General features: G+C 36.1%; 1 protein-coding gene across 3 annotated transcripts; it reads left to right on the top strand.

The window, feature by feature from the left end:
• The first annotated feature begins 25 nt into the window (after window positions 1-25).
• Window positions 26-12286, top strand: LOC131004125 (uncharacterized). 3 transcript variants are annotated; one of them, XM_057930734.1, is made up of 17 exons: window positions 26-616; window positions 1271-1640; window positions 1738-1809; window positions 1938-2000; window positions 2737-2949; window positions 3774-4379; window positions 4468-5217; window positions 5865-6146; window positions 7265-7420; window positions 7636-8057; window positions 8299-8713; window positions 8968-9237; window positions 9572-10361; window positions 10468-10526; window positions 10668-11144; window positions 11353-11391; window positions 11809-12286. In XM_057930734.1, the coding sequence occupies exons 1-17, from the start codon at window positions 249-251 to the stop codon at window positions 11992-11994; spliced, it is 5538 nt and encodes a 1845-aa protein (XP_057786717.1). In that variant the 5' UTR covers window positions 26-248; the 3' UTR covers window positions 11995-12286. The 3 variants fall into 3 exon arrangements, with proteins under 3 accessions (XP_057786717.1, XP_057786718.1, XP_057786719.1); XM_057930735.1 differs by lacking the exon at window positions 26-616 and having other exon boundaries at window positions 1269-1401; window positions 1467-1640; XM_057930736.1 differs by lacking the exon at window positions 26-616 and having other exon boundaries at window positions 1502-1640; window positions 1949-2000.
• The last annotated feature ends 3423 nt before the right edge of the window (window positions 12287-15709 follow it).

The raw sequence follows: 15709 nt of genomic DNA, 5'->3' as shown, positions 1-15709 counted from the left end.
TCCATAGCCTTAAAGTTCGAGGGCTGAATTGAAATTTCGAATCTTGTCATCAGCAGCGCCAGCGTGTATTCAAACAATTCCACTATTTTCCCCCAACCTGATTCGAACCCTAAACCTAGTTTTTGACAGAAACGCAAACCTGCAAATCCCAATTTCCCCGCCAAAAGAAAACGTAATGCTAATAAATACTAGTAATAAATTCTAATAAAAAAGGTGAATGTAACTGATCAACCGCCATCCGCCACCGCATGGACGCCGTCGTCAACTCAGCACTGGAAGAGATATGCTGCGGAGCGGCGAAGGGGCTCCAGCTCAGCGACTTGTGGGCGAAAATCGGCCCAACTCTCGCTGCCCGCGGCCTCCCCATCTGCCAGAACGTGAAGCGGGCAGTGTGGGAGAATCTGGCGGAGATACCGGGGCTGAAGCTTGTGGCGTGCGACGGCGCCTCGTCCGAGCTTACGGAGTCTACAGTTGAAGAGTGCGACAAGATGAATGTCAAAATCGTGGCTCCAGAAGCGATGAGGAGGAGTTTTCTCGGACTTTACGACTTGGGAACGTCGGAATCCTCATCGGCTGATATTCAACGCTTTATTCTCGAACGCCTCGCCGTAGCTAGGTGAGCTTCAGTAGTCCAAATTTGGATAATCTGCACTAGAATTTGCCTGCTTTATGGGATTGTTGCTATTGTTTTCTGGTCATGTTGTTTATTTGTTTAATAATTATGTGTTAGTATTACGTTTTAGAGACTATGATGGTGTTTGGCTAAGCTTATTCTCCAAGAGCTTATAAGAATTCATGTCTCAAGAATTTATAAGTTCTCAAAGTGTAGATTATTACGCTCATAAGTTCAAGAGAGAAAATTAAAGAAGGAAGAAATTGGAATGATATATGATAAAATTTTACAAACAATGGTAGGGTCATTTTTGTAAAATGATTATTGCTTATAAGTATGAAAATTTAGTTGGGGTTGAAGAACTTATTTTTAGGGGAGCTTATAAGTTATTGGAGTTGTTTAGGGGTTTATTTTGCCAAACACTTCTCAAAAACTTATAAGTTCCCAAACATCTTATAAGTTGTTTTAAGGAGCTTATAAGCTCAGCTAAACACCCCGTATCTTGATGTTTAGTCATTCATAATTGTGAGTTGGAGATAATGAGTTCTACTAGATTTAGTTGTGTGTTTTGTCGTCAGTTTGAAATACGTAGGATAAATGTTTGACATGGGAAGCTAAAGATTTTAATACCTATTTATTGTTTGCCTGTATCTTCAGGAACAATGGGATTGCGCAGAACGATCTTACTAAGGAATTACACATTCCTGCTAACAATTTATCTTATCAATTTAAGACACTTGAAACCCAAGGATTGATAGTGAAGCAGCCAACTGTCATTAGGAAGAATGGTAACATTGTGTCCACCAATATGCTATATCTTGCTCGTTATGCTAAGCATTTCGGTTCTCAGCAGAGGCTTGAAATCACTAGGACGGATCAGATGTTGAGGGATGGGGAGGGTGCAGATGGTCATACTGGAACAAATGATGATGGGGTTACTGGAATTGTGGCTGAGAATGTATCTGTCAAAGATTTTGTACCAGCACTGAAAGCCATCTGTGATAAACTTGAAAAAGCTGAGGGCAAGGTCTGTACTAAACAGTGTCTAAAATCAACATACATAGTTCTCTGCATAAATTCGTGCTTATTATATTTTAATTTTATTACTGTTGCGCTGCCGACAGGTTTTGGTTGTCTCAGATTTAAAAAAAGACCTTGGTTATCGGGGGACTCATGGCCATAGAAGTTGGAGAAATGTAAGTCATAAACTATTTTCGCTTTGTGTCTTTGTTTCTTATCTTTTTATTAGTAAATCTGATGGTCATAGCATCTTAAATATTCCTATTTATCATCTTCACACGATTTACTTGCAATTTATGGTTAGATATGTCACAGGTTGAAAGATGCTCGAGTTGTAGAAGAGTGTCGTACAATAATCAAGAATAAGGTATGTGACCTGGAGTTGTGGCTTCATAGCATGCCAAATACAAAGACGAACAATTTATGATCTTAATACTCATCTGATCCTTGCCAAACCTTGTTGTGGTGGCTGGGAACCTTCTGCCTTATTTTGTTTGGGGGTGGGAGGGGGATGAATTCTTTACTTTGTTACTAATGGATGTTTAGGAGCAATTTGTGTTGTACTTTTTATGTTTCACAAGCCAAGAATGACATGGTTATGATTTGACCTGTTTTTTCTAACAGATTCCTAGTTTTCCTGTATGTTTATTGATCCATTAAATAAACATTGCTAGCTCTGTACATTTATTTGAGTAGTTATTTAAACTTATGAAGAGATATTTGTCATTGGTCTTTTTCTTTCATCTGGCTTTTCATTGTCAAAGATGCACCACTTGATGTTAAGTTAATACTAATATCGTGCTGAATTTTATTGGTTTGTTAAGTTCTCTTCTCAGAACTGACGTTGGATGTGAACTCGTGTTTCTTAAGTAAAATATGATACTTAATTGCTGGAGATGATTCTATTTTCATTTTCAAGGTATTAAAACTAACTTAAATAATGTGACATGGATGTGGACTCAAGCCTACTGTTGGATGTACATATTTAATGCATAGAAAATGAACTATTGAGGAACTTTTGATATGTGGACACTCTGTATAAGTGAAGGATTATTGGCTTCTAATTTTACATCCACTTAACTACTTATATTATTCCTTTTTAGGAGGTTGATTGTTTACGTCTACTTCAAAGTTTCTCAACGTCACATTTTGAGCCAAAATCTCATGGACGTGGCCCTGATGGTATGGACATAGAACAATCACAAAATTTGTCAAAAAGAGGACAAGTTACAGAAGAACTTGTAGAGCTTCCCATCTTGCGTCAGATCTATGACATGATTGATGTTGCAGGGTTAAAAGGATTGACCAATACAGAAGTAAGTTCAATTATTCTAGTCAAATATAAACAATGCAATTTAGTTCTCAACTTCAGATTTTGTTTTTACATCTTAATCAGGTGCTTTCTTGAATTTCCTTGATCTTATTTTCATATTTGCTTCACTTTATCCCTTTTTTCATCACATGGTTTAACTTCCTACTTCCTCACAGAACATCTCCATCTTCAGTTTTGCATCAATGTTTTGTCGGTGCGTAATTAGTTTTCTGGTGTTGTCCATCAAAACTACTGTGTCTTATGGCTTAGTCAAAATCTAGATATTTAGTATGGAGTTAGATGGCCACATTTGTATTTAACTACAGAGGCAAAAAGTGAAAAACCTATGAAATTGGGAATAGTCTTTGTGAGGGTGCTACATTGGGTTTCAAAAGTGACAAGGTGGCATAGTTTGGTTATCAAGAACTGAAGTTTATTCAATCAATAATTATGATGAAATTTTTGTTGATAAAAAATACACTTATATGTTCACTCAATTTCCAGATAAACAATCATAGATTTAATCATTCACTCTACTAATTAAACTATTATAGTCACTAAAACATAATTTATTCATTATTACTTAAACATATTGTACATGGTCTAGAGGTCTTTAATTTATAGAGTTTCTCTACAGCTTATTCAGGATCACATATAATATCTTGACTCTTGGAACAGACTAGAATTCTCATGTGCAGCTATTCTTCATATTCTGGGTGTATTTGAAATGCAATGAATTCTCCATAGAAGGCGTAACTAGACTTGACAATTGCTATAGACATTAATAGAAATTTTTAAGTGTTCACTTGCAACAAATTATGTGAGCAGGTATGTAGAAGGCTCGGTTTGTGCTGTAAGGAGTACCACAAGCGATATTTTAAACCATTGATATCTATCTTTGGCGTACATTCGTTAAAGGAAAGCCACAAAAAAGGCGAGGTTTTCCGACTTTGGACAGCTGGTAACTTCAAACCAGAACCATCCAACATGATCCCATTTGAAGGAGAAACAGCTTGTCAGGAAGCCCGTGAATCTAAATCACTTGTTGAGGATCCGTACCTTCTTAAGGACTCATCTCAGCCTGTGCAGGTGCTAGATACTTCTATTTCTGTGGGGAATACTAGTGGTACCTGTGAAAGTGAGAATGATGCAGCTGACAAAAAAGAAGCTTCGAACTGTACAACTGTGGATGAATGTTCTAGTGGTATGCTTGTACGATGCAATACACAGAATTCTGATGTGGAACAATGCACTGGGGTCCCTGCTGAGGAACCATTGCAGGGAAGTAAATCAGTACCTAACTGTAATGTGCCAGAAACACACCCTCTTGCTCTTGTAAAGTCTCCAATGCGTCGATCATATCCAAGACCTTCCAGTCTTCCAATTCGTGCATCCAGCTCACGGAGGGAGCAACATATACTCAAGGTTTTGGAGGTCTGTCTCCTAATCTGTTAAACATATATTCCTGTTAAGGCTAGTTGTCTTGATTGCCATTAATCTTGTTAAAAAATTTTGTGTGAAGGAGGAGAAGTTCCTATTAAAACCTGAGCTCCACAGGCAACTTGAGAGTCTTGAGACAGAAAAGAACACAATGATGGATAGGAAGACCTTGGAACGTATTCTTAACAAAATTCAGCAAGACGGAAATTGTAAATGCATCCAGGTTAGTGTCCCAGGCGTGACAAACTGTGGTCGCAGCAGGACAATAGAAGTTGTCCTCCATCCATCACTTTTTAATGTCTCATCTGAATTATTGACTCAAATTCATGATAAGATGAGGCATTTCGAAATCCAAGTGCGCAAGCAAGCATATATGCGGCAGAAGAAAAACCAATCAGTTCCCATATTGGACAATGTGCAGAGAATCCCCTGTACTGTGCAGACCCAATCAGAGCATGCAGGATTGATGCGTGCTAATGGATTTGTTCTGGCAAAAATGGTTAGAACAAGGCTTCTTCACACCTTTCTTTGGGGTTTGGTCTGTAGTTCCCCTGGTTGGGATCAAGATTTATTCATTAGCGACCATTCTCATGATTTGGAAAATCCACACAGCTCTTGTAAGTTATTCGAGTTAAATCTATCCATTAGGTCAATGCCACTTGAATTGTTCTTACAAGTAGTTGGATCTACTGAAAAGTTTGAGGATGTGCTCGAGGAGTGTAAAAGCGGCTTGTTACTTCGTGATCTTCCTATGGAAAAACAAAATTGCCTGATGGATACTCGAGCATCTAATCGATTGTCCTATCTCATCGAAATATTACGACGTTTGAAGGTAGGATGCATGATCCCTTTTAAATAATGTTTGTATCAATGTCGTATCGATTGATTCTTATGTCTGTGTACCCTCATATTAAGGTTTGTAATTAATGGGTTTTCTGAGAATGGAGTCCTTTAGATAAATGATGGACCAATATGTGAGGCTTGTTCATGTGTCCTCGGTTATTTAGTCTTTCATCTTGTTAAGAGAGTCAGTAGAGTTGTTACAAGGATGTGGAGTATTCTGTTGTCTTTAATATTGGTGTTAATGATTGGGCAGGAGAATCCTGAGTCAGCTTTAAGCTTATATGCAGACGGAGTGGAGTCATTATTTTTCTTTACTTCAATGAATCATTGTTTATTTAACACCTTTTCAAACTCTTGCATCTATTTATTTAATACTTCTTTTACATGGATTTTATACCACTAGCTAGAAAGAAGTTTTTTTTTTTTTTTTTTTTTTTGAGAAAATAGAAAGAAGTTACTAAAAGTGTTTACAGAAATATTGTAACTCCTATCTTCAGTACTCTATTCTTATGGATAAATCTATTACTTATAGTTCCTTTTCCAAACTCATTGGAAGAACTTACTTTATTAGTGATTTATGGCTTCATTTGTGATCTAAATTATTCATGGCAAGTGTGAATTGGGACTTTTGGGCAGTTGATTCGTCTAATGAGTAAGGGCCATGCAGAAGATGGATCCAGCAGCCTGCACACTACTCTTAATTATGCATTGGAATTTAAGCCTTACCTCGAGGAACCAACATCAGCTGTTGCATCATCTGGTCTTGTTTTTGCTGATCTGCGCCCTCAAATCAGACATGATTTTGTCCTTTTGAGCAAAAAAGCTATTGATGACTACTGGGGCACTCTGGAGTATTGTTATGCTGCAGCTAAATCAAGGGCTGCATTACTCGCATTTCCAGGATCTGCAGTTCATGAGGTGTGCTTCCAATACCAATTCTTTTATTTCTCTTCATCAATTTCAACTATGATCAGTTAAGTTGTCTCCTTATCAATGAAATTATGCATGAACTGTTTTTGCTCTATCCTAACTGATCTTCTCCTATAAGGAGCTGTTGTTGAGTCTCTCTGACATTAGTATGACTGTCTCATGGAAGTATCACCTAACACATAGAGCCTTTATAAGATCATCAACCCTATTTTGTACTATCATTTCAAAAACTTGATCGCAGTTATTCCCGCTGTAGTATAATTCCTCATAACCCCACCTAGGTGCTAAGCATCCCTAGTCCTCTTTCGATTTTATTCTCCAAACTCAAACCCATACAGGCCCAGATTAATGCTAGGCCCCAGTATGCCTTTTAACTGGCACCTCTTACAACATTACCCATGCCTAGTTATCTTAAATCTTCACTCTTTTAAACATTATAGCTGATTGCATTCTCCTTATGAGATTCTGTGGAGTGTAAAGTTGAAGGGTCTCTCTTGCTAGAATATATACATATATATATATATATATATATATATATATATATATATATATTTAAATTTTATTTATTTTTTATTTCCTTGAGAAAATGGTACTGTACATGTATGATGGAGAAAAGTTAAAAGCCATTGAAATTGGATAATGAACCTACATGTTGGAATTTTGTGAAATACTCTATTCATTTTGCCATGCTTAATTGAGAATCGATTTCTATCACTGTTGAGTTTATTTTTTTGATTTGTTCTTTCTTGTTCTTTTGTCTTACGTTAGTCTTCCTCATTTATTTTCCAATTAAAATTCCCCCACTTCCCAAGTGGTGCACATGTATGGTATAAAAAATTGATTAGGTAGCTTGTATACCTTTATCTTTTCGGGGTTAATGCTGATTTCGAGAGATTACACTAGTTTCATTCACATCTTGATTGATTGAATATGAATCATATGTGTCCGTGGAAGATGTATTCCCATGTTCGAAGTTTTCATGGGCAATTGCTGATATCTGGATCCACTATCTTAACATGAACAAAATACAAAAAAAATGGAATGATTGGAGTATTGAGCATGATAAATAAGTTCCTCTATGTTTTATAATTATATAACTTGTTCAGGTATTTCATCCGAAATCATGGGCATCTGGCCGGGTCATGACAGCTGGCCAGCGAGTAGAACTTGTCAAACGTCTGGCAAAAGATGGCACAGAGAAGAAACTTTCATTCGAAGACTGTGAGAAGATTGCTGAAGATCTCAATTTGACACTGGAGCAGGTTGGTTCATTTGGGAACTCATTCGTATTCTGGTATTACAAATATTACTTTTTACGATGTGAAAGATGATTGTCAATGTGCAAAAATCAGTATGCTGAGACCTGAGTTGAACACATGTTCGGAATAAAATTGTAACATATAGCTCTCTAGTACTGCAGGCTTCAGGTAACAATTGTTAGTTGTGACATACATATAATCTGTTCATACAATTGCAGGTGCTCCGTGTCTATTATGACAAGAGGCAGCGGTCTGCTACTAGATCTACGAGTACTGTGGATGCTGAAGGTGAAGAGCTTCAGACAGCCAAAGGAAAACGTATTATGTCTCCACGGAAGAGGAGACGTTTATCAGATAGAATTTCCTCAAAGCTTGGAAACGGACATTCAGGTCTGAAGGCAGCTAATTCGTTATTAGGTCCGGATAGCCAATCTACCATGGAACAAGGTTCTTCGACAATTACTACTACTGACAATGATGATTGCCAGTCTCAGAGAAATTCTGTAGGTGATAATAGAGAGCGTTTGGGGGCGGAAAAATTGAGTGAAGAAGATAAGGATGTCTATTCTTTCAAGCGAGCACTATCAAGGTTGAACCCAGCACGTCAGAAAAAGTTTTATTGGTCAGAAGAGGCTGAGAGGTAATATTAACATATATGTTCATGAAGTTTGTCTATCAATAGCAGCTGCTAATAAGTAATAGTTTCTCAAATCCTATTTCATTTGATTGCTATTTAATTGATAAGTTGTGACTATCATATGTGAATTGCTCATGCTTCACTCTATTATCTTGTCAATTTTGTAATTACTTTCTTTTCACTATTTCTTTTTAATATTCAATTTGTTTCTTAAATCTGGAGCTTGTTGAATTTTTTCTCACAGGCAATTAGTGATTGAATATGCTAGACACCGAGCTGCTCGGGGGGCAAATTTTCATCGCGCAGATTGGGTGTCAATTTTAAATCTCCCAGCACCTGCTCATGCATGCAAGAGAAGAATGGCATTATTAAATAGCTTTATCCCTTTCAGAGAGGCTGTTATGAAACTATGCACTATTCTTTCGGAACAATATGCAAAGTACCTTGAGAAGTTCCAGGACAAGATGTTGATTCATGCAGATTCTGAAGAGATGATTCGGGGTCCTGCATCTGAAGAAGCTGACATGCTTGAGAAATGGGCTAATTTTGATGAGGATATCGTTAAGGTTGCATTGGATGATGTCTTAATATGCAAAAGATTGGCTAAGCTGAATGCTGCTCGAGAAACGTTTCCAGAACAAGAAATAAGTGAGGACGATGTAAGTTTTATATCTCTCATGCTTTAAAAAATACTAGTGTTTACCTGCAAAACATGCTTTCAAAATAAATACTATATGTTTACTAATTACTATGTATTGTGTAGATAAACCTTTGTTGTCCATTCTTTATTAGCTGTATGTCCATCTTGAATTCTTGGTTGTGGAAGCATTGGCTGGTTTTGCAATATGTCTCCTTCTTGGCTTTTTGTGCAATATTTCATCGTTGTTTAATTTAATCCGCTTCTCATGGTCAGGACATCGAGGATTGTGGTCAGAGTAATGCTTCTGGTCAAATATCAAGTGCCCAGCAACGTCTCAGAAAACATTTGCATACAGGTGCAAGAATTTTGAGACAGATGCATGAATCAGTTGCAGTTGCAAATGCTGTGGAGCTATTTAAACTTATCTTTCTAAGCAAATCAAAAGCTCCAGAAGCACCGACTTTGCTGGCCGAAACACTACGTCGTTATTCTGAGCACGACCTCTGTGCTGCTTTTAATTACTTGAGAGAGAGGAAAATTATGGTAAGTAGAATTCGTGTACTGCTCATGGTTGTTCCCCAGACCATATGGATGAATGGTACGATTTAGAGTTGTGATGCCTCTGTTGTCATAAAAGGCGATGGTGAGAGTGACCTCACTGGCTACAATTGAATAATTTGAGTGAGAGGATCCAAAATTTAGTTATGTTAGCTCATTCACTATATTAATATTATGGACATGTTCATTGGTTTAAATACTTTATACTTGTTTGCTCTTTTGATAATGAACTATATGGTTCTCTAGCTTTCACTGGTCTGTTTCATCCTGATCTATGATTGGCTACTAAATTAAGCGGTCTTTTATCTCCCCTTTGCAGATTGGTGGTGGCAACGGTCAATTTGAATTATCACAGCACTTCTTGCATAGTATCACGTCATCCGAATTTCCCCCTGATACTGGAAGCAGAGCTGCTAAGCTTGCTGTCTGGCTTCATGAGAGAGAAAAGGATTTAGTTGAAGAGGGCATTGAAGTTCCATCAGATCTTCAGTGTGGTGAAGTTTTCTCTTTGTGTGCTCTACTATCTTCAGGTGAACTGTCAATTACCCCATTGCTACCCAATGAAGGTGTTGGAGAGGCAGAAGATAATCGACCTTGTAAACGTAAAAGTGATAGTACCGAGCCTGATGGGGGATTACCAAAAAAATTAAAAAAAACATTTGCCGGGGACAGTGAGTTAACTACCCGCAGAGAAAAAGGTTTTCCCAGCATAAAGTTATGCTTGCAAAGGGAAACAATTTCAAGATTTATTGCTGTCGACTCATTCAAGAAGGGGAACTTGTATCCTGCCCCATTTTGTGGAGTAAAAGATCAAAGCAATACTTCATCTGGTTTGGATGTTACCTCAAGTTTGTTGCCTTCTGAGATTGCTGATCATTCAAGTGATATCCTTGAATCTGGGACGGTAGATCATCCCACTCTTGAGCTGAGTGAATCTCCATGGGAAGCTATGACCGGCTATGCTAAGCATCTATTTTCTTCATGTTCTTATGAATTAAATAGTTCGTTGCTTCAACCTGATTTGTTCAAAACACTCTATTCAGCCATTCAGAAGTCTGGCGACAACGGGTTGAGCATGAAAGAGATCCACAAGGTTCTGAACATTAAGGGTATGCAACTTTACTCTTTGATACTGTGCAGAGATCCGTATTTCTTTTACATTTACCCTTTATTGCATGATTTCCATTAAATTGAAACCATCAATATCCTTTCCAGAAGAGAAATTATTGGAAGTTACAATTGAGGTGCTTGAAGCATTTGGGCGAGCATTAAAGGTTTGCTTTTCTTGCCCGTTCGTTATTCTGAAAGATGTTGCTTTTGAAACTCCTTTCCGCAGGTTTTGTGTCTCATTATCTGAGAGTGGAAGGACACCATTTCTCAATTTGACACATTCTCGCATTGCATCTCAAATGCAGGTCAATGCTTACAATTCAGTTCACGTGGTTGATTCCCTATACCGATCCAAATATTTCTTGACCAGTATAGACGATCGTGTTGCTCATCATCTCAAATCGGAAAGGAAAACCAAGGACAAGCCTACGCCTCTTAATCTTGATAGTCAAAGGAAGAATATGGCCTCCTCAGAGGATAAGATCAACACAAATGACAATGAAGGACATAGAGTCACAATTTTAAATCGTCCTCAAGATGTCACCGATCCTCCTTCAGAAATATTAGCAGGGAATAAGATTACAGGCCATCAACATTCTGATGTTGCTTCACCCAAAGTGAATAGAGGAGAAAACCTTGAATGCTGCCGTACTGATTCAAATCATATAAGTTGGCCCCTGTTGCCATGGATGAATGGAGATGGTACTATAAATGAGCTTCTATACAAGGGGCTTCTTCGCCGTGTTCTTGGTATTGTTGTGCTAAATCCAGGGATATCAGAGGTCTGCTATCTTTTTCATTCAAGCTCATATTTATCCTAATCTTTAGTATATTCTACGCCATGATATGCACCACCTCTGATATAATCCGGTTTTACCAAGTAGCATGCAAACTGCCAGTTCCCATTTCCCTAAACTTCCATAGTTTCGTTTTTGTCCTTGTACTTTTGAAAAGTAATTTGGGATACTAATATTCTGTCTTTATGTACAGGATGGAATCATAAATCAGATGCAAGGTCTAAATCCGCAGGTATGCAACTTTCTTATTTATAAGCAAAAGATGATGGCTCATTTTAACTATTCTTTCTCTTGTTCTCGACTCTAGTATCTACAAAATACGGTTTTCATCATACTTGATCATTTTTGGTTGGGGTAGTTTTACAAATCACCAATGTATTTTTTTTTATAAATTAACAATTAAACAAAAAAATTTAATGACCACGCCAAGGTGGGCTTGAACCCAAGATCTTAGGCATTACCAACTCTACCGCTTTGGCCCAATGTATGTTTTGTTTTTCTCTTCTATAGTTAGTCTAAGATCAAGATACTTTGGAAACCTAAACTGCTTTCCTACATTCTGCAGCTTGCTGTAATCATTGTCGACTTCCTTAATTCGCTTCATTTCTCCATAATTTGTTGCTAATCGCTCAATTCAATGCATTTCCAGAGCTGCAGGCAGCTGTTACAGATGATGATTCTGGATAACCACTTAACTACCCGCAAAATGCAGCAGATGACATCGGCACGGCCTCCCTCCATTCTGGCCAATCTTCTTGGTGATAAATTCAGAAAATCTAAGTGGATATGTCGAGTCCATTTCTTTGCGAATCCCTCGACCACCACCTTGTTGTAGAGCGGTCCGGGTGACTAATTTGCACAGCACATGAACGGGGATGGAGGCTGCGTAGCCATGGAAGGTCAAAACAAAGAAAATCTTGAATCCTCTTCTTGTATAGTTAGAAAATCTTGCACCCACTTGTTGTACAGTTAGAATCTTGAACCCTCTTTTGTATAGTTAGAATCTTATATGTAGAGTTGCTTAAATTATTCTCTGGGTTCAGAAAAATGTTTTGGCCTTAATTGTCTGTGCGATTGGCTTTTATGCTGGAAATGTTAATTAGTTATTCTACTATGATTTATGCCAACAGATTTTTATAATGTTTGATAAGCTTTGCCTCTGAAAGAATGACTAAAGTTTTCTATTAGTTATTGAAAGGAAAGTTATGCTGAAGTATGTCAGTTTATGTTTTCATTGTGATCTCTATTTTTGCTTATTAACTCATTTTCCTAATTCCATTATACTTACTTTAGCTGTTCTTTTTCGTATTTTCATTTTCTTCGTTTTAAAACTCAGAAAATTTAAAAATCATATTTTTTCCGTCATTTAAAATTCTGTCTTTTTTTTTGTACGTCTCTCAAATATGTCTTTTTTATTTTTATTTTGAACACTATCTAACATATAATTTTCCTTAATGTGCAATATCTTTTTCACTATAAATACTCTTTTAATGTAGACTTTTTCAACCTCTTTTTATTAAAATTCATGCTAGAAGAGTTTAGGCATAAATATAAAGGACAAATGAAGTAGTAATTTTTTTTTATCATTATCAACAAAAAGAAAAAGCTCACAAACTATAATATTTTATGATTTGAGCAGGATACGTCCATTAAATAATTTAATTTGTTAAACACCTTCTGTAACTCCGGTCCATATTATATGTTTAAATTTGTTTGTTTTAATAATTTGTAAATGATTCTCCCCAAATCTCTCTTGTCAGCTATAACGTGGCTTTTCTTTGCCACTATAATTTCATAATTCTTCCTTCTTATTCCTTGATATTTTCAGCTCTTCTTTATCTTATTCTTTTTCATTTAGCAAAATAACAATGACTTATAATTTTATCTATTTTCAACTCAGATGCAAGAAATTTATAATTTTACAAAATTAGCAAAAATAAAATAAAATTACTCTCTCCGTTCCACTTAACTTCTCCTTTATCGTGCTTTTCATTTTTAGTAATCAATTTTTACTATAACAAATATGGACTCATCCATCCTTTACATATTTTTACATTATAATCTTGGGTGATTCTATACATAGCCCCCATTTTACTCTATATAGCCCCATATTTAATAAAATAATAAAAAGTAATATAAATTTTACTATTTTATCCCTACCGTCCTCAGATTCAATTCGTACATCATTTCATTTTTCTTAAAATTGTCGTTAGTTTTCATAGCCTTCGTCTTCTTTGAACTCACCATAATCGAAGAAAAGTGGAACAACTCTATTTCTCAGCCATGTCTCATCACTTCAAGACACTTTCTTTTACCCACATCACTTTTGGATTCTTTTTACCCACACTCGTAAAGTAGCACCATCATTAATAACATCCATTCTTCAAAGATTTTATAATGCGAAAGCGTCTCTCCACTTCATCTCTTCATATAAAATTTTCAATACTTCTGAATTTCTTCATCTCACAATTATTCACCTAATGCGGCAGCAGAGGCAACGCTCAAGATCAGAATTTTATGCCTTCAATTTTGCGGGCTGTTTGATTCTACTGTTGAACATTGTGTGATGGCTAAGGAAAGATGTATGAATGGAGTTATGATGAGCAATAAAATATATATGTAGAACTCATATATATGATTTTCAATTGGCTTCTGCATATCCTTTCACTCGAAAGGCCAAATTAGATGTAGTGCTTACAATCCCAATACGTGTAATATATGAGCAATGCAAATTAAAGCTACTTTATTTGGAAGAATAGGCTATGATTAGACCCTTTGCATGTTTGATCGGGCCAATGGTGGCGGTTTAGACCATTGTTGTCCGCCAAGGCGAGACAGGGAGCCGGTGGAAAGAGTTTTTGTGTGCATTGAGTATAAGGAGAGATGCAGACGCAGTGGTGGTTGGCTTGGTTGACAGTAGAACTGCAACGGTGACGATGAATCGTTAACCATCTGATCGAGGGGACGAGGGAGATCGGAGTAATAGAAGGAAGAAGAAACAACAACGGCTAAGTCTCCATCGACTCCGCTGGCTGTCCGGTGAAGAATAAGAGACAACAACAAAGGGGGAGATGAGTTGGGGTTGTTTAAGTGAAAGAAAATTATCAAATTCAGTTTTCGATTTTGGGATAAAATGGTAAATTTATAATAATAATTTATTTATGTTAAGTGGGGGCTATAGTAAGTAAAATGAGGGCTATCAATAGAATTACCCTATAATCTTTACTCTGCTAAATATTCGTGCCCAGGGCCGTAACTAGGCATAAGCACAAGATGCTATTGCCTAGGGCCCCAATTTTTTTGGGGCCCATTTTTTTAATGCGTATGTTTATAATTATAATTATAGGAATTGGTTCAATTGAGATTTATATATATATATTGAGATTTTGAGATAAATGAACATATAAGTACATTTTGATGAACTTGTCAATTAATTTTTATGAACGCGCGTTGGTCTGGGGTTCAATCCCTACAAGTGGCGTGTTTTTTAAATAAATTAAATAGATTCATATGTTCATGAGTTATATTGGTTATGTTCAAAGAATTTATTGATATGTTCATTTATCTCAAAATCTCAAAATATTTAAAATCTCAATATAAGCTAACCCTATAATTATATATATATATATATATATATATATATATATATATATATATATAGGGGGCCGCTCCAATGGGACCTCCTAATTTTAGTGAGATCTAGGGCACGATCTGATGCGTTTATTTTATCAATCCTATGGCTGATATTGTATCTGGAGAGTGATTTTTTTTTCACATGGTTCGAATCCTGGAGGGAGTATAATATTTTAAATTTTGTTATTCATCAGTATATACCGCATTGTTCATCAGTATATACGGCCATGTTCATTAGTATATACGGCCATGTTCATCAGTATATACCGCATTGTTCATCAGTATATATGTCTTATTCATTACGAATTTTTTAAATTTTATTTTTCATCAGTATATACATCTTGTTCATTAGATATACGTTTTGTTCATTAGTATTATATGTCTTATTCATTGTACTCATGTTACACGAAAAATAGCGGGTCTCACTGGAGTGCGCCCCTATATATATATATATATATATTATATTTAAAATGAGTAAATTTTTTCAATTTGAAGATACAGATTTATCTGAGAGTTATCATATTTTTACAAGAATTTATTTGATTGTTTGATAAATTTAAAGAGTATAGGTTTTATCATGCCATGGATCAAGCTAAAAAAATGTTAAGTGAATTGGGTAAAAAGTAAGAAATATTTGCCTCTAAAATTGGAAGATGTATTGCATTTGCTTAAAAGTAAGAAACATTTGTCAGTTTTGTAGCAATTATTCTTTTAGTAGTATGATATAATAACTTCATATTGTTTTCTTATAATTCTTATTAGCTAGTGATTTTTTATGTTTTGCTAGATATAAAAACTTATATGCTTGATATCGTAAAAAAAATGTATTATAGGAGCCTTTTTTAAAATTCTCGCTTAGGGCCTCGTAAAATATAGGTACGGCCCTGTAATCGTGCCGATAATATTTTTACAGTATA

This window comes from Salvia miltiorrhiza, unplaced genomic scaffold (genome assembly GCF_028751815.1).
Source record: "Salvia miltiorrhiza cultivar Shanhuang (shh) unplaced genomic scaffold, IMPLAD_Smil_shh original_scaffold_326, whole genome shotgun sequence".
In the NCBI taxonomy this organism is placed as follows: Eukaryota; Viridiplantae; Streptophyta; class Magnoliopsida; order Lamiales; family Lamiaceae; genus Salvia; species Salvia miltiorrhiza.
The sequence above is the reverse complement of the archived record's forward strand: the minus strand, read 5'-3'. Positions and strand labels throughout refer to the sequence as shown.

Bases quoted from the DNA above. Each gene is read 5' to 3' on its own strand.
- LOC131004125 (XM_057930734.1), top strand. From the start codon at position 249: ATGGACGCCGTCGTCAACTCAGCACTGGAAGAGATATGCTGCGGAGCG. The intron at 2,001-2,736 runs GTATGTGACCTG...ATTCCTTTTTAG, and splicing joins GTACAATAATCAAGAATAAG to GAGGTTGATTGTTTACGTCT. The intron at 8,714-8,967 runs GTAAGTTTTATA...TCTCATGGTCAG, and splicing joins AAGAAATAAGTGAGGACGAT to GACATCGAGGATTGTGGTCA.